We start from the raw sequence: 27741 nt of genomic DNA, 5'->3' as shown, positions 1-27741 counted from the left end.
ACTTTGATCGTGATTTTTTTTCTATAGCTAATCGAACTTATTTACCAAACGTATGTTGCTATAGAAAAAAATAAAATTTTACACATTTTGCGTGTATAAGGGGAAATATTTATTTATTTTTTTTTTTTGTCCAGGGTACATCAAGGCCGTCACACTACCATGTCCTATGGGATGATTCCCATTTGGATTCGGATGAACTTCAGTGTTTGACGTATCAGTTGTGTCACACTTATGTGCGCTGTACTCGGTCTGTTTCTATACCGGCACCGGCTTATTACGCCCATTTGGTAGCTTTCCGAGCAAGATATCACTTAGTAGAAAAGGAGCATGACAGGTTGGTATCAGGGATAAAAAACATATCTCTTTCATTTTTTTTTTGAAAAATAAATTAAAACATGTTTTTTAACCGTTTTTATGTGAGAAAAACTAGTTACGTCTTTTCCAGTCAAGTTTTATTAATTTTGACAACTAAAATGATGATACATTTATATTAAAAAAATACTTGTAGAAAGGACATGTGGGTAAAAATTAACTATTGCTTATAGTTGTTTATTTCGTTTAATTTTTGAAAGATTAAACATATTGCAAAATTAATGTTTTCACGCTTTTAAAATAGTGATTGTTTGCTCATTTAATTTTTATAGCGAGTAAACAAAAGCTATAAGTGGTCTATAAATTTATAAAATAATATTTAATCCAAATTATTATTGGGCTTGGATAATTTTTTCATTGTGCTTTTTAACAATTTCGTGAATTTATTTGTCCTGTTGTATTTATGAAAAGTATAATAGCAAGAGATAGGCTTGTAATTTCCTGCTTCCGCTGTATGATAGTATGTTTTTGAATAGAAAATCGTTTATTCTTCCTCTTCAATTATTGTCATTAGCTTTAAAAAATCGCTTCTAATTAAAGTAAAAGACATTGCTAAAGTTTATATTGGTGATTTTTGTACTATTTTTCAAGTAATAAAAAATCTGTGCGTTATTTATCATTTGCACGTGCTAGAAGTTTTACTTTTTTAAGCGAGAAGTATACAGTTAAAAAAACTTATCCTAAAAAAAGAAAGTAAATAAAAATTGCGAATACATTTTTATTTTTTGAACTTTTATTTCAATAAGCTGCCCTATAATTCCTAGAGATACATAATTTATGCAAACTGAAGAAAAAATGGGGATATTGGTATTTTATTTAAATAAATATATTTTTTGATTATACATTTCTAGGAGTGGTAGTTTTTTTTACTTTTAAAATTCTAAACGATAAAAAACTTCATTGTTTTTTTATAAAATCTAAAATAATCTGTAACGTTATTTTGGTCTTTATTTTGGCGAAGTTTGGCCAAGACTACTCCACTATCAATAAAATATAAGCAAAATAAAAATAATTATAATAATACTTAAGAACAAGGTTAAGGTGAAGGACCTCTGACGGTGGTCTCTGGGAAATCCTCAAAAAGTAAGTAGAAAAGAGCAACAAATTCTTGATGTTAAATTTTATTAAGTCATCTTTTTATCTGCTGTATATCTACTTAAAATTGTGAGAGAATGGAACTTTGCTGCTTTAATTGAATGGATGATTCAAAAGGTGTTATGTAAAATAAGTTTTGGGAAATTTAATCTAAAAATGATTTCTTATTTTTTGTTATTGATTTATTAATTTTTCTAATATTTTACACTATACACCAGACGACTCTTTTTTTTTTAAGCAAATTGGTAGGATATAGTCAAAGTCGTCAAAAAAATTAGTTTATCTTACACAAATACTCATACAATAAAAACAATTGCAAGTATTTAGTTCACAAAAGATTTATGCGCAAGTAATTGAAAATTTCACTTGAAAGGCTTTACCACTGATTTTCCATTATTTGGCTTCCGTGTTTTATTTTACAGTCTTTACATTGAGATAAGTTGTAGTAAACATAAATGAGGGCACAAAAAATTAACATGTGCTATACATGAGTTCAATTATTTGATAAGGCATGAATTTCTGTCCAAATCTCAATACTTATTTGTGAGATTAAGCATGAATAATAAATTGTTTATTTGTGAACTAGTAATCCACTTCCAAATAAATATAGCCCGTGGCAGTATTTACGTAATAGATCATTAAAATTTAATAATAAACACTAATTTAATGCAACCAGTGTTCCACAGACTACGATCTATCTTGTGGTTCTGTCAGTTTTATTAAAGTTATTATTTTTTTAAATTACTGCCACCATTATTCTGATACATTACTGCAATCTGGTTTTTGTAAAAACTGAAAAACCAGTACTATCAAATAATTAGAAACTTTTAAAACTTTAATAAAATATTTTTATGTCAGATCCGGAGAGTAGGGTGGACATTCAATCAATTTAAAACCAATTTATCATTTTTTTGCAGAAGATAATCACAACCTAACAACAGCACATCATTGGCATTATTCTAATTAATCAATCACAATTAATCCATCTTTAACAAGAATCTTGTCTTCAAATTTTTGACGAGATATTTTGGATTATGGATTATTTCGGAGGACCATGCTGTGGATGCATTTTTACTCTGGTAGAATCAAGTTTCGCCGAATTTCTTCAAAACGGCTTTATCTCAAACATGCCAGCTTTAAAATCTTTTTGTTTGTGTGTTTTAACTCAGCGCTAGTCAAACTTTTACTAAATTGTTCTCTCCATTACTTGCATTTTAATTTATTATTATAACATCTAAAAAAATACAAGTTATTTGCTTTTTTTGCTAAATTCTAGTTCAATACGCTCTCGTTATATGGGATTTTTTGTTCATAAAAATAAATTACTCATTCTTTATTTACACTCGAATTGGTCGGAATTTAAATAACAAATTTTGTTTTGTACCATGGTTTTGTGCATATAAAACAGGGATAATAAATTAAAATGTTAATTCCTATTTCCGGTATTTCTCGTCAAGGCCTTGCTAAAATTTCGAATAAAAAAATTTGATAAAAATGGATCTTGTTTGTTGCAGTGGTGAAGGTTCGCACCAGTCGGGTTCTTCCGAAGACCGAACACCCGGAGCCATGGCAAGGGCTATAACAGTGCATGCAGACACCAAGAAGGTGATGTATTTCGCTTAGTGCATCCCTCGAGTGTGAAAAATGGGATGGAGGAAGTGTTTGTTTACGGAAAATTTGTCTTTTTCTTTCATCGGAGTCAAGAAAACCAAGCACCAAAAAAACCTTGATTTACTGATATTTACAACACATAAGTCATAATTTAGCAATGGAATGGACGTTTTTTGTTGTTCCGTATGACGATCACCCTCCTCTTGCACAAATCAAAAGACGCTTTGTAAAATGAATTAATTGAAACAAAAGGACCTTAAGTTAACACAATCCATTATTGAAGGATCTCATTATTAAATTATGACTTGCTGGTTTTATTTAGCATTAAGTGCACGTGACGGTTTATTAATCATGTTTGTTATCCTTTGTAGTTTAAGGATCATATAATTTATTTGATGCCAATCAAGTTGTATACTTAAGGGCCGACAGAAATAATCCATTGTAATTTTGTGATATTCCAACACTCAGCGTAGAGAAAAATACAGAATAAAATACGCCGCTTTGGTATATTTTTATTTAAATTCATGCTTGTTTTAATGTCACTGCAGGTTTTAACAATAATTCAAACGGCGCATATCAATCATTTATTTGATAATTAGAAAGCGAATTCTATTATTATTAAGTGTATTATTAAATCGTGTAGCTGTTTCCATTGTTTCGAATTCTAGTTCTTTTATCTTCCACTAGGCCTTATCAGGAACTTACAAATTGTATATTTATCGTAGGGTTTTGTTTCGCAATTTTCCTGTCCTTTGTATTTTATTACATTAAATGTACGAATAGTTTATTTTGTATTTTCTGTTATTCGAATCATGCAACTGAGTTATTTTTGTCAAACTAGTTGAGATATAAGCACAAATACATGTACCTAATCTAAGTAACAAAATGTAGTTTTCAGTCTAGTTCGCTGGACTTCTTTGGTTCATGCTACAAGTGGTCCAAAACGCTTGGTCGTGTGGTGGCGTTTGGCAGCAGTGTTGATCTTTTGGACCATCCTGTACATTATGAAAATTGAATGTTGGTTACTGTGTTATTCTTATTTTATGTACTGACCTCGATCATCTTAAAGAAGATACATAATAAAGTTTAAAGCAAGTTTTTCGTTGTTTGTCGTAACCCCCGTGATTTTTCCCAGGTTGGCGATTGGATGGAGGATTGGCCCCGCCTTTGGCTCCACCCATTGGGAATGTGACCCAATTTAAATATGTCGCGTTCAGTCTCCGACTCGCATTCGCACCGAACGGATGGTCAAGACACGGAGGCCGTTCGGGTTTTATTGGTTATGTGTTGGAACAAGTAAATTGGACTTTGTGGCGTTTCTTCCTCCCTCCGGTGAGTGTTTGACTGCTTCTCACTTGCGTTTTTTGAGTTTGAGTAAATTAATTTTATGCGAGCGGCGTCGCGCAATAACTGTTTTGAGGTACAGTTTAACCCAAATTCGAGTTCTATTCAATTTTTTAATTGGCTGATATGCGCACAGCTGACTAAAAGGCAAAGCCTCATTTCGGTTTATTACCGCTATCCGGAGCGGATTCAGGTGGAATTGAGACAATCGGGCTTGTTTTCTGACACAATTGTTGTTATAAAATTAATTACATCAGCCTACTGGCGATTGTGCTCGAAATTTGAATTTCTACAATAACTTTCGATTGGGTTGAGATCTGGCCGTGGCCGTGGCGGGTCGGAAGAAATCAAGGTTATTGACATTTGAAGGTGGACCCTGTTATCGCATTGCGTTATTATTTATTTATTATTTAATTGGATTATTATGGGAATTGTGGTGTTGTTTGTTTTTGTGAAAAGTATAATAGCTAGAGATGGGATCGTATTTCCTGCTTCCGCTGTCTGATACGATGTTTCCCAATGGTTTATTCTTCAATTATTGTCATTAAAATTACGACTAATTCAATTAAAAGACAATGTGAAAGCTCACTTTGTTTCTGGTCCCTAATTTGGGTTCATGTGGTATGAACGTGCAGTTATTTCCTGATTTTTATTTATTTAAACTTAATGGTTTGCGATTTTTGTATTGATGAAAAATGTGGCACAATTTTTTTTTAATGAACATAAGTATTAAAAAATCGTACAGTTGGCACAATCAATAATAATATTTAACAAAAATAAAAATAATGCAAAGTAGGAATATTTTTTTATTTCTTTCGTCGATTGCTATTTATACAAGCTGTCCTGGAAATAATTAATATTGACGATACAAAACATGTTCTAGAAGTATTTTTTTTAAATTTATTTGTTACTAATTTATTTTTGTAACTTACTTACCTAGTGCAGTTAATTGATTATCTAGTAGTCTGGTAAAAGTATAGTTTTACTTTAAATCGATTCAACGTTTGATATTAAAAGCTTTATATTTTTCCCGTAATGCTTAAGTGTTATGTGCAATAATTCTGTAAAAAAATGACCCCTGGTCCTAAAAAATATTTAATTAAAGATTAAAAATAAAATAAACAATTTTTTGCTCAAGACATTTAAGTTTCTGTTTGTTTCAAATAATTTTAATTGGCAGGAATGGTTGAAAATTTTTTAATCAAATCGTTTGCAAAAAAAGTTTATGGGTATCTCATAGCAAATGCTAAATTCTTTGTCATTAGTTTTGACTTACAGATTTTAATTTTGATCAATAAAAAATACTTTAGCAAACTCACCCCGTGTTATTATCCTGATGTCCTCCGTTTTTTCACGACGTCTTTAGTTTTGGACTTTAATTAGTTAGTTTTTGTAATTTTTTTATTTCGTTTTTAATCAAATTAATTGCCATTTATTTTGAAATTGAAGGAATTATCTCAATAATCAATTTTAATTTGAAAGATTGGTACAAAAATTTTGAAAAAAACTATTAGGTATGTTAGAGCAAACGCTAAACTCTGTGTAATTTTTTTTTGAGTTACAGTTTTGATTATTAAAAAATACTTTTAGAAGACTCACTGTGTTATTATTCAGATTTCCTGTTTTTTCACGACGTCTTCAAGTTTTCAAGTACCTTTTTGAAATCAATATTTAATAAAAATTGCCATTTATTTTGAAATTGAAGGAATTATCTCAATAATCAATTTTAATTTGAAGGATTGCTACAAAAATTTTGAAAAAAATTATTAGATCTTTTAGAGCAAACGCTAAACTCTGTGTAATTTTTTTTGAGTTACAGTTTTGATTAATAAAAAATACTTTTAGAAGACTCACTGTGTTATTATTCAGATTTCCTGTTTTTTCACCTTTTTGAAATTAATATTTAATAAAAAGCTTCACTTTTTTATAAAATGTTCAGGCTTTTGTTCCATTTTACTTTGAAAAACAATAATAATAGCAATATTTTATTTAAAATCAAATACAAATATGGCGTAATTATTTTGTGTTTTTTGTAGCGCGCTAAGTTGAACTAAAGATTTTTTACTGAGTTTAAAGTTTTACAGTTAGTAGTTTGAATAAAAAAAAAAAAAATTATGAAGCTACAAATGTTTTTTTAATAACATTTTAATTACATACATTCTAAATCTTGAGTCATAATCAATCAATTGGTCTTTAACGAGCCCAGAAAGGTTGTTGACACTGTTTTAATTATTATAAAATTTATCAGAGGGACCCAAACTTGAAGAAAAAAATATACAACTAACTTCATTGAAAATGGGAAAAAGGAATCGTTTTTCAACAAATTCACCTTTGCATCCAAATTATTTTAAACTTTCAAAAAGCAAAAATCGACATTTTTACCAAAATGACGTGATTATACCAAAACGTAATGTTATTTTTTAGCAAGAAATGCTCAAAAAAACATACAAAATATTGCGTGGAATCGTCAAATCCAACAAATTTTCCAAATAAACTGAAATTGTTCGTAGATTTTTAAATATTGTAGGAAAAATTTGAACAAAAGAAAGATTGTTTAGAAACTTTTTAAGCTGAACCGTCACAATTTAAGTTTCTTTTTACATCCAAAATGACAAAAAAATAGAAAAACAAAGGAATAAAAATTAAATAGAACACATTATAACATAACATTTGTCTGTTGTCGGTGAATCAACTGAAAAAAAACCATGTAATTACGTAAAGCGATAATTGTAGTGATGAAAATTTCATATTATAATTATAACTACAACTGTCGACAAGTAAATGGTTGTAATTTTTGTACTTAATTTACAGCAAATTAAATGTTTTAACTTGACAAAATTGATTGTCAAATATGATGTCATTTTGTTTAGTTATCTAAGGACACCTTGTAAAGCTTTTTTGTCACAAAATAAAGAATTGCTTCAACATTTCCTATGGAAATTGGGTGAAGATTTATTTTGTTTTAATTTCATGAGAAGTGCAAAAACTAAAAATCGCCCAAAAATCAGCGTTTGTCATTAAATATTTTATTTTATTTTACCCTTCCTTAAGTAAAATAAAAAATAAGTAAATGAAGCATTATTTGTATTACTTTTTTTAGCCAAAATAATAAAAAAAAGCCTGAGCGGTTACAAAAATGTAAAATAAATTTCTCTGCTTGTCGGCCACCTGTAATAACCTTTCTAGTAGAACAAACAATTCGAGATAGTCGAGTCAATAGCTTAATTCTATTTGCCAACAGAAGAGATCATCGACAGCAACCATCTGTAACCACACGTATGCGTCACTGTTCCATGAACTTAACACAAAGAGTTTGTCTAATTTACATTCAGGGTCACTCCCATAATGGCAGTAATGCCACCAAATACTTGATTTGTTTATCACAGTTTCCGTTTTTTGCAAAGTCAATAACACTGAAGATCATCCAAGTTTGGTGAAAGTCTTAACACACACACACACACACACACACAGAATTTTTGACTCAGTCATCGGCTGTATAAACGCCGTATTTATTTTTATTGTGGTCTTTACGGTCCAACCGGATTTAAAATTTGAGCCAGTTTCGGGTCAAATCCTGGTAGCCAGCCCCTTGTTATTACTTTCGAAATTCCAACTGTTGGATCATACTGTCCGAAAAGTGAACTTGAGACGAGAAAATTTTGATTAATTGAAGCGAGAAACTCGCTCGGAATTTTATTTGTTCGGTGCTTGCATGTCATGCCACAAAGAAAGTACACTGATTGCTAGGGAATTAATAATGACCGAGGCGTATTCTACGATTGTCTGGTGCGTTCAAGTGATTATGGAGGATAATTTGTTGATAATTAACTGGTAAAGTAGAAAATACTTTCTCAAGGGGGAAACTAGCAACGTTTGACATTAACAAGTGAGCGGCCTTAAGAATTCTAACAAATATTGTTGCTACAGACCCGGATGCGAGAACTTAAATATTTACAAGTTAAGACAGAAATTATTTGACAAAATGCAACACTTTTAAATGTTACAGCATTGTTGCAAATCATTTTGTATAGAAAGTGAAGTAAAAACAATAAGACACAAAATGATATAACAATCAGAAAATGGTGATACTTTTTATTTAATTCACAAAAACTCATCTATTGAACGTTTGTGCCAATTTAAATTGGCTTGCACTTGAGAAAATTACACGTTTTGGTGAAAATAGTAATTTATTTTTTAATTTTGGTTGTTAGTTCGTCAGATTATTGATGATTTTTATTTTATATTATTTCGAAATAATATTAGATAATATTTGTTACATTTTCTAGATTACGAGTATTTTAGCGAAATTGAATAAAATTTAAGTTTTTACAATAGATTTGAAGATCGTCTTCAATTTAGCATGAAGGCAACTAAAGTTAATAGGAAGTTAACTTAAAACACCTTTAATTAATTTGTTTTGTGCTGAAGTTAAGAATTTTAACAAATATTGTTGCTACAGACCCGGATGCGAGAACTTAAATATTTACAACTTATGACAGAAATTATTTGACAAAATGCAACACTTAAATGTTACAGCATTGTTGCAAATCGTTTTGTATAGAAAGTGAAGGAAAAACAATAAGATACAAAATGATATAACAATCAGAAAATGGTGATACTTTTTATTTAATTCACAAAAACTCATCTATTGAACGTTTGTGCCAATTTAAATTGGCTTGCACTTGAGAAACTTACACGTTTTGGTGAAAATAGTAATTTATTTTTTAATTCTGGTTGCTAGTTCGACAGATTATTGATGATTTTTATTTTATATTATTTCGAAATAATATTTGTTACATTTTCTAGATTACGTGTATTTTAGCGAAAATGAATACAATTTAAGTTTTCACAATAGATTTGAAGATCATCTTCAATTTAGCATGAAGGCAACTAAAGTTAATAGGAAGTTAACTTAAAACACCTTGAATTAATTTGTTTTGTGCTGAATTTAAGAATTTTAACAAATATTGTTGCTACAGACCCGGATGCGAGAACTTAAATATTTACAACTTATGACAGAAATTATTTGACAAAATGCAACACTTAAATGTTACAGCATTGTTGCAAATCGTTTTGTATAGAAAGTGAAGTAAAAATAATAAGATACAAAATGATATAAGAATCAGAAAATGGTGATGCTTTTTATTTAATTCACAAAAACTCATCTATTGAACGTTTGTGCCAATTTAAATTGGCTTGCGCTTGAGAAACTTACACGTTTTGGTGAAAATAGTAATTTATTTTTTAATTTTGGTTGTTAGTTTGTCAGATTATTGATGATTTTTATTTTATATTATTTCGAAATAATATTTGTTACATTTTCTAGATTACGAGTATTTTAGCGAAATTTAATAAAACTTAAGTTTTCACAATAGATTTGAAGATCGTCTTCAATTTAGCATGAAGGCAACTAAAGTTAATAGGAAGTTAACTTAAAACACCTTGAATTAATTTGTTTTGTGCTGAATTTAAGAATTTTAACAATTATTGTTGCTACAGACCCGGATGCGAGAACTTAAATATTTACAACTTCAGACAGAAATTATTTGACAAAATGCAACACTTTTAAATGTTACATTATTTTTTATTATTATACTTTTTATTTAATTCACAAAAACTCATCTATTGAACGTTTGTGTCAATTTAAATTGGCTTGCACTTGAGAAAATTACACGTTTTGGTGAAAATAGTAATTTATTTTTTAATTTTGGTTGCTAGTTCGTCAGATTATTGATGTTTTTTATTTGATATTATTTCGAAATAATATTAGATAATAAATTTTATTCAATTTCGCTAAAATACTCGTAATCTAGAAGTTTTCACAATAGATTTGAAGATCATCTTCAATTTAGCATGAAGGCAACTAAAGTTAATAGGAAGTTAACTTAAAACACCTTGAATTAATTTGTTTTGTGCTGAATTTAAGAATTTTAACAAATATTGTTGCTACAGACCCGGATGCGAGAACTTAAATATTTACAACTTCACACAGAAATTATTTGACAAAATGCAACACTTTTAAATGTTACATTACTTTTTATTATTATACTTTTTATTTAATTCACAAAAACTCATCTATTGAACGTTTGTGTCAATTTAAATTGGCTTGCACTTGAGAAAATTACACGTTTTGGTGAAAATACTAATTTATTTTTTAATTTTGGTTGCTTGTTCGTCAGATTATTGATGTTTTTTATTTGATATTATTTCGAAATAATTTTTTGAATTAATTATTAATTTAAACGAAAAAGACAATTTTTCACATGAATTTTTGTAAATCGTTTGTAAATCAACACAACTAATTAAAATTTATACTGTCGTTTTGGAAAAATTAATAATTACAGTAACAATGATTAGCAATTAATAATTAATAAAAAAATTAAAATCAATATAAATAATTTTTTAATTGCTGCAAAGGTGCCAACAAAAAAATTACTTAATAATAATTATTTTGCAGTAGTGTTTATTGTTTTTGCTATTATTTTTATTATTATTATTTATTTTTTTGTTAACAAGAAATATCATTGAGTTCTCTATACCTCCAGGTGAGTTTTTCTACTGTTATTCTTTGGTGTTTAAAATTTTTTGTAAGTCTATGAAATAAAAATACCGTGTTATTTTGCCAAAAAAATTATTCCTGACAATTTTGTAATTAATAATTAATAAAAAAAAATTAAAATCAATATAAATAATTTTTTAATTGCTGCGAAGGTGCCAACAAAAAATTCCTTAATAATAATTATTTTGCAGTAGTGTTTATTGTTTTTGCTATTATTTTTATTATTATTATAATAAAGAAATATCATTGAGTTCTCTATACCACCAGGTGAGTTATTCTACTGTTATTCTTTGGCGTTTAAAAATTTTGTAAGTTTATGAAATAAAAATAGCGTGTTATTTTGCCAAAAAAATATTCCTGACGATTTTGTATTCAAAAACAAGCTTCAAGCTGCCAAGGAAAATGCAAACACTCATTGTTGAGTAATGCAGGGAGAAATCACATTGCAATCAAATGAACATTTTATTCGTTACTCAATAAAATGTTAAAATTCGAATCAATGCCATTTCCGGGATACAACTGTGCAATTTAAAATATTTCACTTATCTTGTAGATAATTTGTTTAAATTTTCTCATTCTGACTCGAAACTGTACTGTAATATAATAAATGAATCATAAATAGAAATGCGTAGAAAGTAAAATAGAATAATTTTTACAAGCAATGATAACTTGTTTTTTTTTTAATTAACATTAAAACTGGTATTAATAGGGCCATTAAAGTGTGCAAACATTTCCAATGTCACTACTACAACGAGTTAGTGGCCCAATGATTGCGAATCCTCCCATTAAAAAAACAAGTGCACAACGGAAATAGAGTAATTGGCTCGTTACGTGGTAAAAGTAAAACGTTTTAACTTATTACGAATTGTTTCTCGGCGAAGAAATTAAGTTGGAAACACAGAAAAATCACTGAAAATACCAAAAAACCATCTCATACTATATTAATTTATAAGTTCCAGTCTACTTTGATTAGGTTTTTTTATTTTAAATATTTTAATTTTAAATATTTTTTAAATAGACGTCAAACGGAAAATAACCGTATTTTTTTCAATATTTTAACAACTTTCATACGCATACATAAACCACCTGCTACATAAAGTCAATAAGTAAATATTTTTTATAATAATTTTAAAGAAAACTTTACTCTTTAAAACCACACGTTGTAAAGATTTACAGTGTGAAAAAAATATGCGGCACCAAACGTTTTTTTGCTTCCAGTGCTAGAAGTAATAAGTGCTAGAATAATGTTATGTTTTGTTTTTGAGTTATGGGAATTTTTCTGTTTAAATAACAACCTACTATGAAAATGTTAATGTTATATTGTTTGTGTATCGTAGGGAATTCGAATCGAATTTCGAATTCGAGAATTTAGAATTATTGTTTTAAGTCAAATCAAATTATTTATGTAAGAAATCTATTACCAAAAAAGTTCATGTGACACAATTTTTGTTACTATACATAGGGACAACAGAGAATCAGACGTTTTTCAAAAATATAGCGATTTAGCCCAATTTACCTTTTTTATACCAACTTCAAAAATTATTTTCGATTTTTTTTTTAATAATTTTAATCAATAATCCATTTTATAAAAGTAATTTGCTATCAAAACCACATGTAATGTTACTTTAGTCTTTGTTTTTTTGTGTGTAATGTTTTTTATTCGAAAAACCCATTTCTTTAACAATTTTTAACTTATAAAATTTTGGTATCGGTTTCGGTTTTGGAGTAAAAAATAATTTAAGTCAACGTGTCAAAATTTCAAACATTCGCTTATTATTGTTATTGGTTTTTAAATTATTTTATTCTTCGACACTGTCGAAATTCCCAGTTTTTTTCTTTAGTTTTGACAACTGTTTGGCATTTCTCAATACGAAACGTCAGATTATTTTTACTATATTTAAAGCAATTTTAAGCATTGTTGAGTCTAATATTAAGAAAAAAAATGTTGTATTCAACTTATTTTCGTGTAAATCGGTTCATTTATTTCACCTCGTGGATGATAAATCACTCGTTTTTACTCGGGGTTTGATAATCCACTCGTGAAATAAAACGTCCGATTACATTCAAAATCGTTAAATAAACAATTAAACGTTAAACAACAATAATGTAATTAGTCATTTATTAAAATCAAAAAAGGCTTTTTTATAAAATGCATTTATAAAAATCGTTGGATTTCTAGCCAACACAACTAATTAAAATCTACACTGTCGTTACGAAAAAATTATTAATTACAATTATAAGAAGTAAAGTAATAATTAAATAATGTAGTTAAATAATTAAATACATTTTTAAACCAATTATAATGATCGACACATTTTCTTTTCGATTATTTTTTATTTCAAAAAAAAATTATAAGATACAAAGATTGTTCAAAAATAAAGGATTTTTCGAATAAAAAAGAATTTATATTATATATATATATATATATATATATATATATATATATATACAGGGTGCTCAAAAACTGGCGCACCAACTCAGTGGTACGTTATTGAGAAGCATGTGCAGATTACGGGAAAAATCTTGAAAAAATTCCTAGTCATATTTTAAAAAATATGGAGCTACAAACTTATTGTGTTAACTTCTTTAGTTTTCATTATTTTTTTATGTTTTTATGTTTCATACCAGGTAATCGTTCCGTAACAAAACGATGAATAATTATTTTTAAATTTACTATCACATTTTAGCAGTTTTTTTAATTTAAAAAAATTAAAATTCATCCAAAAAATCACAATGTGTAGATGTGCCAACACTGGGAATTATTTCCTAGGAAACCGTTTCAAAAATAATTTATTTTTATTGTTGATCAAATTCTGTTGCGATCACGACTATTAGACAACGTTGCCACATATCATTTGCCTAAAATTAGTTATTTATCAATAACTTTAATACAAAGAATTTTTTTACTATTTTTACCATTATATGTAACCACTTCTCTACCACACACCATTGAGTTGGTGCGCCAGTTTTTGAGCACGCTGTATATATATATATATATATATATATATATATAATGTTTAATTAATTCATTAATAAATAATAATATATATATATATATATATATATATATATATATATATATATATATATATATATATATATATAATATAAAAATATTATATTTTTTATTTACCAAATTTTTGAGTTCCTGAAGAATTTTGCTGCGTGTTTCAAGAAAATAAATAATAACTATGGTATTATTTCAAGGGATCATTTTACCCCACTCTCCCCTAATATATAGATAATTTTTATTTTTGTTCTATCAAAAAGTCTTGCTACCATAATTTTAGTAACAACGCGGATTTATTCGGCACTTTTTTAGGGAAGTAAATTATTTCTATACACTTTACGACCAAATTAGATTATCAAATATTGATATAGTCAACATGGAAAAACTAAATACAAGATACATTTGGGTTTAGCCAAGAAATATTCCACCAAATATAAAACATGTAGTAACTTTACAAAGATCATACTTAAAAAAATAGTTGTATGGAGAGTTCCTACGATTATTTAAATGAATTATTCAAAAAAATTTGTTCTTGAGGAATGTCCACATGTTTATGTGCTTTGTTATCCACTAGATTAGTTTTTTTTGAAAAAAGTTCCATACTTTCCACATTTTTTTAAATATAGTCGCACAGAAAACAGAGTTTGATATTAAATACCTTAGACATGCATGTGAATTTTTCGAATAATTAATTAAAATATTTTACACATTCATTCACTTATGTAAAATTATTTTTTAAAGCTTTTTTATTTAGTTTTTGAAGGTGGTTGCATATCAGTGGTTCATGCATATCTAGCTTTAATTACGTAGACAGACGTTTGAATAGTAGCCACAAATAATCACAATAATAATAATTGCGACATGAGGAAAAAAATCTTATCTCAAAACTGGTGATTTTTAGTCAGTGTTGACGCAAATCATTTATTTTCTTCAATTACAGATATGTTCCCAGTGGCAATATGTATCGCTTTCCTCTTTTTACAAATCCAAGGTAAATTAAATGAGTTAAACAGCTTTCAGAATCCGTTTGAATTTCTGTAATTTTTTACCAGCAATGCCAACAATTATAACAGCACACCCTCCCTCAGAAGAGCGCTTCAGCGATGACTGGGACTACAAAATCGGACATGATACGGTTCCTGTTTTGCAACAGTTTCAGAAAAATCACACACTTCCACCTGTGGCTAATGAGACTGTAAGTAGGTATAAAAAAAGTTGTGTTTTTGTGTTTTTTTTTATTGGAGATGTTACACTTTTTTTTTTTTTTTTGTTAAAAGGCTCGACTTTTGTGGGAGCTTGATCAGGAAAAATCCACACATTTGCCGCAGTTTGTTGATCAAGCCTTGAAATTGCTGAATTTGAAACAAGTGGCTTTCGAAATTGAAAATTCAGTGATGTCGAAAGTGTCATGTACCGCATGTAAAGCAGGTATGGAAAAAATGTATTTGATTTGTTTATATAATTTGTAAATTCTTTTTTTCTAATAAAAAAGAAGATAAATAAATAAAAATCGTTCGCAAAGATTTAATACAAATTTAATACAATTTCTTTACATTAAAAGCAAGCAACAAGAGAGTGTATTACTGTATTTTATATTATTTTTTATTTTTGTTCAGGTGCCGGCTTGTTACAGCACTACATCAAAACCGGCAAATCGGAGAAAGAAATTAAAAAAACAATTTACCAATTTTGCGTCAACTTAAAAATCCAAACACCTCGCGTTTGCGAAGGAATTACTGAACTTTTCGCTGGGGAAGTAATCTATGTTTTGGGTAAAGTTACCATCGGACCTGACGAAGTTTGTAGTTTTGTAATCGGAGACGCTTGTGGTGATGTTTATAATCCATTGCATGAATGGGAAGTTATGTTTCCGCCAGTTCCAAAACCAGCGATTGTCGAACAAAAAATTCCAGAAGTAATATAGAAATTACTATTTGAAAAAATATGGGAACAAATGAAAATTTGATTGCAGATGAATGCGCCAACTTTTAAAGTTTTGCATTTGTCGGACACCCATTACGACCCATATTACCATGAAGGGAGCAATGCTGATTGTAGTGAACCGCTGTGCTGTAGGTTGACCAATGGGTTGGCCAGTACCAAGGAACAGGCAGCTGGGAAGTAAGTATCAGTTTTAACCTGAAGTTAAGTTGGCAACAATGAATAATAATCCTGAAATAAACCAAAAAAAAACCAGCAGATTATAAAAGCAACACTAAAAATTCACCAGGTCGCGCAAAGCCGGTGTTATTTTTGTCTTTTTCTTGGATGAAACCTCCGAACTTTTAAAATTGTATTGAAAAATCACCAAATTATACTGAAATTATATTATTTTGGCCTTTTTTTGTCCATGTTTTGTGCTAAAAACTTAATTTTCTTCGCTAAAGTTCCCTAAACCTGGCCGAAAAATCGCCAAATAAATTACATAATTTTTGCTTTTTTTTAACAATTTCTCCATTCTTAATGACAAACTCAGTATGTTACGAAATTTTGCCAAAATAATGCGAAAACTTAGAAAATTCGCCAAAAATGGTCTGAGGACAGTAAATTGGGTCGAATTGATTTTTTTCGTCTGATTTACTTTTGTCTGCTCGAAAATACATGTATTTCGTAAGAGTTCGTTAAAAATAGTTAGGAAATTGACCGGTTAGACCACAGTGTGTTAAGTTTTCTTTACTAAGTGGTTAAGTAAGTTTGTTTTACAAAAAAATGTTAAATGTAGCCAGTTTTAACGGGAAAAAATTACCAAATTAGTTGGCAATAAAGGTTGTTTTAGCCAGTTTTAGTTTTGTTCGTTTTTGAAGCAAAAACTCATTTATTTACAAGATTCTACAAGCGTACATCCAGAAAAATAAATTGAACTTGGTGGCATTTTGTCATTTCAAAACATGCCTAAAATTTATAAAAAAATATCGAAGTTATTGTTATTTTTTTTTCCAAACCAGCCAAAAAACTACGAAGTTTGTTCAGAAAATGTGATGTTTTTACATTTTTCAACTCTTTGCACTAATTTTTTTTGAGAAAGAAAGCGAAAGTTGGCTAAATCTGGCCGAAAAATCATCAGATGAATCGATAGTGACATTATTTGTGTTTTTGGTTTAACATTTTGCCCGTTTTTTATGTAAAGGCCTAATTATTTCGTTAAATTTCGTCAAAAATAAGTTGAAATCAGAAAATTTGGTAAAAAATGGTGTTATTTTTTGTTGTGTAACATTTCAAGTGAACATTTTTTATTTATTTCTTTGTATATCCACATTTGTTAAAATTTAGCTAAGTCTTGTTAAAAAATCATCAAGTTTTATCAAAATTTATGTTATTTTAGCTTGTTTTTAATTTTCAAGACATTGTCAAAACACGACAAAAGGTATAAAAATGCGAATTAACTTCATTTAATACGTTTTTGTGTGAAATTGCATCAAAGGTAAGCCGAAAATCACAAAATTTTGACAAAAATTAAGTAAAAATTGGCGATTTGTCGATGTATTTTTGACGAAATATCTCGAAATAATTACGTTTATGGCTAAACTAAGTTCTTTTACCTTGACGATTTATTGATTATTCGAATTATTTTCTACTAAAATTATCGAAAAAAGTGCGTTTTTGGGTGAAAATATGATAAAGTACTCAAAAAATAAAAAAATATTTAATTATCAACCTAATTTAGTTTCTCTACTCGTTCTTACGAAATCTAATTGATAAATGGATTAAAAATATGTTAACATGTTCAATTTTTCGCTTATTTCACGAACTAATTACATTTCTGAGAGAAAACAGTGGAAAAAGATAAAAATAATGTGTTTTTTTTTTGACTTAATTTTAGTATTTTTGGCGCAGTTTCCGAGTTTGGTTTGTTTTTTAATCCAAAGACGTTTGTAATTATTAAGGTAAAAAAATTAACACAGTTTAATTCGTTTCTTGGTTTCTTTATGCTGCTTTCTTTGAGAGTTTAGACAAATTTAAGTGTTAGATGTTGACAAGATTTTCCTAAATTCCAGTGAAAACTCACCGACTTAAATCTGGAATTACTTTATTCTTCTCTTTTTCGAGCTGTTTATACATTTTCCAGCTAGAAACTTTATTCCTTCGCTAAATTTCGGTGAAAGTAATTTGAAAATTTTTCAAGAAGCCCCAGAATGGGTTTATCTTAGCCTTTTTTGAGTTTTTGTGCACATTTTTTTTAAAGTAGTGACTTTTTGGTTTCAAATAATTTCGCTGAAAAATAATAAGTTATTAGATCCAAATGGATATTATTTTATTTTTTTCGACACTGTTAAAATTTACGGTTTTTTTTCCTGTGTAAGGAACTTTAGACATTTGTTTGGCATTTTTCAGTACGTAACGTCAGATTATTTTAAACAGATTTAAAGAAATTTTAATAATAATTAATTAATAATTTTCGACTAAAATTATCGAAACAAGTGCGTTTTTGGGTGAGAAATATGATAAAGTACTCAAAAAATAAAAAATTATTTAATTATCAACCTAATTTAGTTTCTCTATTCGTTCTTACGAAATCTAATTGATAAAAGGACTCAGCTCTTTTATTAAAAATATGTTAGCATGTTCAATTTTTCGCTTATTTCACGAAATAATTACATTTCTGAGAGATAACAGTGGAAAAAGATAAAAATAATGTGTTTTTTGACTTTATTTTAGTATTTATGGCGCAGTTTCAGAGTTTAGTTTGTTTTTTAAGCCAAAGACGTTTATAATTATTAAGATAAAAGTCGCCAAAAAATTAAAAAAACAAATTTTATTTATTCTGCTTTCTTTGAGTGTTTAGACACATTTTTAGATACATTATTCTTCCCTTTTTTGAGCATTTTATACATTTTCCAGTTGGAAACTATTCCTTTGCTTTTTCAAGAAGCCCCAGAATAGGTTTATCTTGGCCTTTTTTGTGTTTTTATGCACATTTTTTTTAAGTAGTAACTTTTTTGTTTCAAATAATTTTGCTGAAAAATAATTAAGTTATCAGATCCAAATGGATATTATTTTATTTTTTTCGACACTGTCAAAATTTACGTAACGTCAGATTATTTTTAACAGATTTAAAGTAATTTTAAGCCTTGTTGAGTGTAATTCGCTGTAATTCAACTCGTTTTCGTGTATTTATTTTACCTTGATGATGACTTAAAAATCCACTCGTGAAATAAAGTGTCCGATTTACACTCAAACTCGTTAAATAAATAACTGTCAAACTTTTTGTTTGTCTCGATTTTTACGCATCTTTGAAAAAAAAAGCCACAAAATTACAAAATCTGGTGAATTTTACGGGAATACCAATTCATTGTTACTAATAGATTTTTTTTCCCTAAAATTTATGTTACCAACTTAAATTAATTAACAAACTAGATGGGGCGACTACCGCAAGTGCGACACACCGAAAATCACCGTCGACAATATGCTCCAGCACATCCAGGAGACCCATCCCGTAAGTACCATCACCAGCAACCATCAAAAGTCAACCACAACCAGTCTCGATCTCATTCCAGGACATCGACTACATCCTCTGGACCGGTGATCTGCCACCGCACGACATCTGGAACCAAACGCGCGAAGAAAACTTAAAAATTATCAAAGAAACAGTCAAACAAATGTCTGACATGTTCCCAGGAGCTCCAATTTTCCCAGCTTTGGGAAACCACGAATCGGCGCCAGTTAATAGTTTCCCGCCACCGTTTATCGATAATCCAGACAACTCCATCTCGTGGTTGTACGACGAGTTGGATGTACAGTGGCGGAAGTGGTTGCCGAGTTCTGTGAGCACGACTGTTAGGAGAGGAGCGTTTTATTCGGTTTTGGTCAGACCTGGATTTAGATTGATTTCGCTGAATACGAATTATTGTAATAATAAGAACTGGTGGCTGTTGTTGAATAGTACAGACCCGGCCACTGAGCTCCAGTGGTTTATTTATGAGTTGCAGTCGGCGGAGTTTAACAACGAGAAAGTCCACGTTATTGGTGAGTTGTTGACTTGTTTTCAGCAAAAAATATGGAACCAAGCGTTTTAATCTCAATTCGTAAGTTTTGGTAAAAAATCTCCGAAATATTTGCTATTCTTACTGAAATACGTGCCAAAAAATATATTATCTTTCTGAGTTTCTGTTCAGCAAGAATCAAATTAAAAACGTTCGGAAAAGTAATTTTTTTATTTGATTCTTTATTTATTTTTAATATCTCGCAAAGAAATTATGTTATTAATTATATATTATATTATTAAGAAAAAATATATTGTCTTTCTGATTTTCTGTCCAGCAAGAATCAAATTAAAAACGTTCGGAAAAATATTTTTTTTATTTGATTCGTTATTTATTTTTAATATCTCGCAAAGAAATTATATTATTAATTATATATTATATTATTATTAAGAAAAAATATATTATCTTTCTGATTTTCTGTCCAGCAAGAATCAAATTAAAAACGTTCGGAAAAGTAATTTTTTTATTTGATTCGTTATTTATTTTTAATATCTCGCAAAGAAATTATGTTATTAATTATATATTATATTACTAAGAAAAAATATATTATCTTTCTGAGTTTCTGTCCAGCAAGAATCAAATTAAAAACGTTCGGAAAAGTAATTTTTTTATTTGATTCGTTATTTATTTTTAATATCTCGCAAAGAAATTATATTATTAATTATATATTATATTATTAAGAAAAAATAAATTATCTTTCTGATTTTCTGTCCAGCAATAATCAAATTAAAAACTTTCGCAAAAGTAATTTTTTTATTTGATTCGTTATTTATTTTTAATATCTCGCAAAGAAATTATATTATTAATTATATATTATATTATTAAGAAAAAATAAATTATCTTTCTGATTTTCTGTCCAGCAATAATCAAATTAAAAACTTTCGCAAAAGTAATTTTTTTATTTGATTCGTTATTTATTTTTAATATCTCGCAAAGAAATTATATTATTAATTATATATTATATTATTAAGAAAAAATAAATTATCTTTCTGATTTTCTGTCCAGCAAGAATCAAATTAAAAACGTTCGGAAAAGTAATTTTTTTATTTGATTCGTTATTTATTTTTAATATCTCGCAAAGAAATTATGTTTCTGGCTGATAAAAATAATAAGGTTTGAGCTGAAGTATAAATTGTTACCATTTTTTGCAAAACGCAGATACAGCTAAAACATTTGGAATTGCAAATAGAGTATATTTTGCGAATTGTCACGCAGTTACATTTGATAACATGCTCAAGTTATCCATAAATATCATTTTCAACATAATTTGCCAACTTTTTGGCTTATTTTTAAGGAATTAATTGTCTTTTTGGCATAGTTTACCGATTTTTAACCAAAGAATCGGTCGTTTTTGGGCAAAATAGTTCTGAAAATGGCAAAAACCGCTTAATTTTTTAAATTACTTCGGCGAATTTTTAAGGAACTAATAAAAATAAAAAAACATGTTTTTTTGGTCTCTTTTTTAGAAAAATCTCGCAAAAAATTAAGCTAACGGTTTATTTTTGGCGAAATTTATGCAAATAGTTTCTTTTTTACGTAATTTTCCAATTTCTCGACTAATTTTAGCGAAATTGGACGAAAGCAACAAAGTTTTTAATTCAAAAACATGCTTAAAAGAGCAAGAAGTTACGCTATTTTTTATACAATCTGTGTGATTTTTCGGCTTATTGTTGACGGAATTTCTCGAAGTTATCACGTTTTTATAAAAAAAAATTTGTGACAAACATTCAAATTGTTATAAACTGGTGATTTTCGGTCAAATTCTTGAGAAAAAATTAATGTTTATTTCAAAAATATACTAAAACGTTCTCAAAATGCGAAAATAACGCCTGTTATTACTTAAATTTATGGATTATTTAGTTTATTTGGGCACGGTTTTATCGAAACCTAGAAAAGGAAATGTTTTTTCTTCTTACGAACTGATTTTTTTTATGTGAATTTCCAATTTTTCGACTATCTCTAGAAACAAAGTTTTTTTTTATACAAAAACGTGCTTAAATGATTGAAAGATTTATAAATTGCGCTATAATTTCGAAATAGTTTGGTGCTTTTTGCGATTATTGTCGACGAACTATCGTAAAATGACGTTTTTGACAAAAAAAAAATTTAAATGCTCTAAAGAAAATGGAAGTATAATGTGAAGTTTGCTCAATTCGGCCTTTTGGTCTAAAACTGACTTTCAAAAAATTCCTTAAAACGATTGAAAAAGCGAAAATGAGTTTATTAATTTTTCTGCTAATTTTTGATGAAATTCTTCGAAATATTTACGTTTGTATTGTTTTCGATCTAATTTGATTATTTTTAGTCACGGTTTTAACGAAATCTAGAAAAGGTAAAGTTCTTAGCTCAAAAAATGGGCTTACACGCTCGGAAAATACTAAAGTAAGTCTGATTTTCATTTTTACATTTTGTGTCAAAAATAATTTAAATTTTGCCTAATTTAGTGATTTTTGCATAATTTAATGAACATTCTAGAAAATAAACCGATTTTTTTTTTCAAATAATTTTTAGTTTTTTGGGGACGGTTTTATCGAAATCTAAACAAGGAAATTTTTTTTATGTGAATTACCAATTTTTCGACTATCTCTAAAAATAAAGTTTTCATTTTTACATTTTGTGTTAAAAGTAATTTTAAATTTTTTTAAATTTTGTGTTTTTGGCATGATTTAATAAAAATTCTTGAAAATAAACCGAATTTGTACTAGAATTCTTAAAAAAAGGCAAATATAACATCGTTTTCGAACTAATTTGCTAATTTTTTGGCATAATTTTGCGAAATAATTCGACTTTCTTTGAAAAATGTACAAAATTTAGTGATTTATTGGTTTGGCAAATAACTGCATTTCTCACTCAAAAATGTACTTAGCACCAGAAAAAGGTACAAATTCAAAATACACTAAATCAATAAAAGACTTAATAAAACATAGCACTGCTTATAAAATTTTAGTGATTTTTCGTCTTTTTTTTGACGAAATTGCTCGAAAGAATTACGTTTACTGATTGAAAAACGTGATAAAAGCAACAATATAATATCATTTTCGTCTTAATTTAGTAATTTTTTTCGAAAATTTTTTTTCGAAAAAATGTTCTTATACCCATTTTACTCGAGGTAATTGTGTTTTTGGGTAAATGAAAGGCAGGAAAGAGCAAGAATCTCTGTTTCGGTCGAAACTCTTATTATTAAAAATTTCGAAAAAAGCTACGAAAATCTAGTTTTACCAAATTACTAAAAAAGTAATGAGTAAACTGTCCTAATTTTATACATACTTGTATAGCATTCCGACGAAATTTTATTCGGTTTTAATGTAATGAAAAAAACGCCTGGTTTTACACTTTTTGTCCACCTTTTGTATGATTATTGATTATTTAACGCATTATTTTCTTCAAGGTCACATTCCTCCGGGTCATTCCGACTGTTTGAAAGTATGGTCGCGGAATTATTACGCGATTGTTAACAGATATGAGGCCACAATCACTGCTCAGTTCTTCGGACATACACATTTTGATGAATTTGAAGTCTTCTACGACCATAAAGATTTAAGTAATGAAATTACAAAAAATACAAAAATAAATCTATAACAACAAATTTTTCTTGTAGCCAGAGCAAACAATGTAGCTTATGTGGGCCCTTCTGTTTCACCGTACTATGACTTAAATCCTGGCTATAGGATTTATTATGTGGATGGCGATCACGACAAATCTACAAGAGTAAGTTGAAAAGCTAAAAAAAATAGGAAAATTGGGGAAATTTGGTTTTCAGTCGGTGATTGATCACGAGTCATGGACTATGAATCTACGAGAAGCTAATTTATATGGTTATCCGATTTGGTTTAAATTATACTCAGCTAGACAAGCTTTTGGAATGGATGCACTTCGACCAAGTGACTGGGACGCTTTGATTGACAAAATGACGAATGATCCAAAATTGTTTGAACTGTTTTACAAGTGAGTAATCATTGTCCATTTACAGCAAAACATACAAATTTTTCGTGTCATTTGAAATTCGAAAAAATTTAATCAAATTTAATAAAATCGAAAATATAACTATCCAACACTCGAAAAAAAAATATACAATAGAAAAATTTGAAAAATTTATAAATAACGCTTATTTGGGCGAAAGTTTTTTTATATTCTAGAAAAAGGCAAACAATAATAATAATAATTATTATTATTATTATTATTATTATACAATTTATTTCCAGTAGACTTCTTAGTCTATAGTGGACCATATAATAAATATAATAAATGAACGAGTAGTTCTTACAAATATAACAATATAATATATAAAAAGAAATACTAAAGAAGAACAAAATTGACAAAAATTGAGACAATCAATATACAAAACCTAAATTCCGAAGAAAAATATTCTAGTAGTTTCATCGTTACAGTTTTAGTTTGGAAACTATTGAAGAAAATATCTAATCTATTGTAATATTATTATATAATTTAAAACATTTAAAAAGTGGAGAATTCAGATGATGAATGGTATTGGGGGTGGAAAAATAAAATGTAAGAGGATTTCGTTTGTTAACTCTAGGTACTACAATGTTCACTTGATCCAGAAGATAAGGGCTGATAATCTCATCACATAAAAGTTTCTGCAGAAAAATAATACATAGAATATTTCTCCTACTTAATAAAGTGCTTTAATTTACATTTTTAAAAAAATCACTTTGATCACAGTGCCTTACGGGATATCTATTATAAATTTTAAAGTACAAGTATTTACAAAATTTTCTTAAATAATTTTGCAAAACATTTACATAAAACTGGTAGAACGGACAACAAACAACACAACATTATTGAATTGATCTTGACCTAACAAGAGTATAAAATAAAGTTTTAATCTCTGATAACATCATTATAAAAAGTAATAAATAAAAGCGGACCTAGATTAGATATTTAGGCATTATTCTGTAATAAAGCCCAAAAAACTCATTTTTGAGTTAAATAGATCATTTATTGGTTTGTTTAAGCGAGATATTTCTTAAAAATAGTGAATTCTTAATACAAAAATTGTTGAAATAGGTACAAATGGGCATAATGAGTAAATTTTTAGTTCAACAAACTGTTAAAAACTCAGTTTAAGCAAAATTTTATAAAGAATTTTGGATGAAATCACGTAACACCTCGCAAACATTTGATTTTCTTTAATCACAACTGCAAAACTTCTATTATTTTCAAAAATTTGCTTTTTTTAATAAAATAATTTTTAATTAAAAAATTTATTGAAAACTTCGAAACAATCATGAATGCTTAACGACGTTGTTGAGTTCTCAATTGTGAGAAAAAGATTCTCTATAAAACTTACCCATTAAAAAAAATAACATATTTTGGGCTATATTTGACCTATAGGAAAAAGTTAATTTCTTCGAAATATTTAATGTTTTTAATAGAGATATTTGGAAAAGGCTGAAATAACGTCATTTTCTAACGCTTTTAAATGAAATTTTTAATTCAAAAACAGAAATACCGATAAAAGTTTTGAAATATGTAAATTTTTGGGTAAAAATGTGTAAAGAATTGAAGCACACAAAATTGTGGAAGTTTAAGGAAAAGGTAATTTTTACATAAAACATAATATTTCAACATAATTTTTGTGACTATTTGAGCGAAAAGCCTCAAACTAAGATGTTTGTATAATGTTTTTTATTTTCAACTGTTTTAAGGCAAAATTGCACGCAAGTGTGTAATGTTGGTTGCATAACATTAAAAACAATTATTGAAGGGCTGAAGACACGCAAGCGAGTGTGTAAAGTTGGTAGCATAACATTAGAAAAATGTTGAAGTGCTGATGACACGCAAGCAAGTGTGTAATGTTGATTGCATAACATTAAAAAATTGTTGGGCTGAACACTTATTATAAAAATAACTTTATATGTTTATAAGTTTTTAGTTCTAACTCGTAGCCCATTTATTAAAATTGTTCAGTAAACATTGTAAAATTTTGTAAATTTTCTTTAATAAAACCTATTAAAAAAACAGTTAATAAATGTCACCGATTATGTTTTTAAGTTCGTAAAATGGTGATTTTCTCCTCCAATTTAAGCAAAATCTTACAAAAACAAAAATCTTAAAAAATAACGTAATCATTGAACTAAACATATTTTATTGATATTTTAATATTTTGTGTAGAAAACTCTTGTAATTAAATGAAGGGTTGAAATTCGTTCATTGCGTGTTAAAACTAATCTTTTTTTCAGATATTACTACAAGGCGAGTCCCGTGAGACCCACGTGTGACATGTCATGCAAGAAAAAAATTCTTTGTGATCTACATTCAGGCAGATCACACGACAGAAAAAATCTCTGTCAGTCAATTGAATCTCGAATAGATTCAACAGCAAACACCACGTGGAAGGAGTGGTTTTACAACACAATATCCGTATCGTAAGTAAACATTTATAACAAATTCAAAAATAATAATTCAAATTTCTTAACTTTGCTTAAAATTAACACTTTTGCTTCTTGTCTAAGTAAAAAAATCTGTGATTCTGTTACCTACTCTTCTTTCGTCTTTTCTTGTAGAGTGGTGTAGGGACGACTTCATATGACTTCAATCACTTTGAGGGATTTTCTTAGGTAAGGTTATATTTTTTCAGGTGGTGGTGACTAATTAATTTTCAATTGATTTCTGGTAAAAAAAAAACGTTCAATAATAAAATATAAAGTATGTATCAAGTTGTTGTTGGCACCGTAATTTCAAGTCACAGCTCACTTTGATCAGAAATTAATTGAAGACTCGTTACAATGAATTTTTTTTCAATTTTGTTTTTGTTTAATTAGGATGTCCGTCTTGTGGTCCATCCCACGGCTCACAATTCAACTACCTAAGTATGTTCTGGGTCTTGGGTAACGCCTACCATTCGTTTCGGAAGTTTATTAGATTAGTTTTCATTATTTATAAAAACTATCAACTCCTACTCTTTCCAATCTCGTTTTATTTTATTTTTTTTTAATCAAGGCTGTGTATTTTTGATGAAATCAAAAAATACCGACGATCTTTTTATTTATAATTATTTAAAGAGAGTAATGATAATGAATTTACCATAAATGTACTAATATAGTTAATTTATTTATTTGGTGCGGCATGATTTTAAGATGCAACTTTTTTCTCGATTTGGATTATTAAAGTTACGTCTTTTAATGATGTTTCCGAACGTGGTAGGTGAATAGGTTTGTATTTAGTGATGTACAAATGAAATTGTTATTATTTTTGCAATAAAACAAATTTAACCTAGCCAGGTGTGTGACGTTATTTTTCCCTTTTCCCTGAAAATAAATGCAATAAATTAAAATTTCTGGGTGAAAAATTCCCCAAAAAAAAATGTTCAGGGGGGCAAAAAATGGGACAAAAAATTGGTAGAGGGAGCAAAAAATGGGACAAAAAATTTAAGCCGCAACAAAAAATGGGACAAAAAATGTGGTCGTTCGAAAATTGCGATTTTTAAATTTTTAAAATTCATATTTTCTTGAAAATAAATTTTTCGATGGAGCAAAAAATGGGACAAAAAATTCCTGGGGTGAGCAAAAAATGGGACAAAAAATTTTAGCCGCAACAAAAAATGGGACAAAAAATTTGGTTGTTGGAAAATTTCGATTTTAAAATTTTTAATTTTCAGTTTTCTTGAAAAAAATTTTTCGATGGAGAAAAAATGGGACAAAAAATTCTTGGGGTGAGCAAAAAATGGGACAAAAAATTTTAGCAGCAACAAAAAATGGGGCAAAAAATTTGGTTCGAAAATTTCGATTTTTAAATTTCAGTTTTCA

At 28.2% G+C, this 27741-nt stretch overlaps 2 protein-coding genes across 10 annotated transcripts in view; both read left to right on the top strand.

The window, feature by feature from the left end:
- AGO1 (Argonaute-1) overlaps nucleotides 1-4176 on the top strand; it is a 28009-nt gene extending 23833 nt beyond the window's left edge. For all 8 annotated transcript variants that reach the window (XM_015982501.2, XM_008198429.3, XM_064359714.1 and 5 more), the window contains 2 exons: nucleotides 135-334; nucleotides 2982-4176. In XM_015982501.2, coding sequence (XP_015837987.2) covers nucleotides 135-334; nucleotides 2982-3090 — 309 coding nt within the window. In that variant the 3' untranslated portion in view covers nucleotides 3091-4176. The remainder of the gene's footprint in view (nucleotides 1-134; nucleotides 335-2981) is intronic.
- Nucleotides 4177-4269: 93 nt separating this feature from the next.
- On the top strand, nucleotides 4270-27211 carry LOC659870 (sphingomyelin phosphodiesterase). Of its 2 annotated transcripts, XM_008198434.3 has the most exons (14): nucleotides 4270-4410; nucleotides 14932-14982; nucleotides 15044-15186; nucleotides 15269-15419; nucleotides 15608-15906; nucleotides 15964-16112; nucleotides 19347-19425; nucleotides 19487-19955; nucleotides 23361-23513; nucleotides 23571-23680; nucleotides 23733-23917; nucleotides 26176-26361; nucleotides 26500-26553; nucleotides 26758-27211. In XM_008198434.3, the coding sequence occupies exons 1-13, from the start codon at nucleotides 4323-4325 to the stop codon at nucleotides 26507-26509; spliced, it is 2073 nt and encodes a 690-aa protein (XP_008196656.2). In that variant the 5' UTR covers nucleotides 4270-4322; the 3' UTR covers nucleotides 26510-26553; nucleotides 26758-27211. The 2 variants fall into 2 exon arrangements, with proteins under 2 accessions (XP_008196656.2, XP_971230.3); XM_966137.4 differs by lacking the exon at nucleotides 26500-26553.
- The last annotated feature ends 530 nt before the right edge of the window (nucleotides 27212-27741 follow it).

The sequence above is a fragment of the Tribolium castaneum genome, chromosome 1, assembly GCF_031307605.1.
Source record: "Tribolium castaneum strain GA2 chromosome 1, icTriCast1.1, whole genome shotgun sequence".
Taxonomy (NCBI): domain Eukaryota; kingdom Metazoa; phylum Arthropoda; class Insecta; order Coleoptera; family Tenebrionidae; genus Tribolium; species Tribolium castaneum.
The sequence above is the reverse complement of the archived record's forward strand: the minus strand, read 5'-3'. Positions and strand labels throughout refer to the sequence as shown.

Excerpts from the sequence above, each read along its gene's own strand:
- LOC659870 (XM_966137.4), top strand. The coding sequence starts at position 4,323 with ATGGTCAAGACACGGAGGCCGTTCGGGTTTTATTGGTTATGTGTTGGA. Across the intron at positions 4,411-14,931 it reads GGCGTTTCTTCCTCCCTCCG|ATATGTTCCCAGTGGCAATA; the intron begins GTGAGTGTTTGA and ends CTTCAATTACAG. Across the intron at positions 15,907-15,963 it reads TCGAACAAAAAATTCCAGAA|ATGAATGCGCCAACTTTTAA; the intron begins GTAATATAGAAA and ends ATTTGATTGCAG.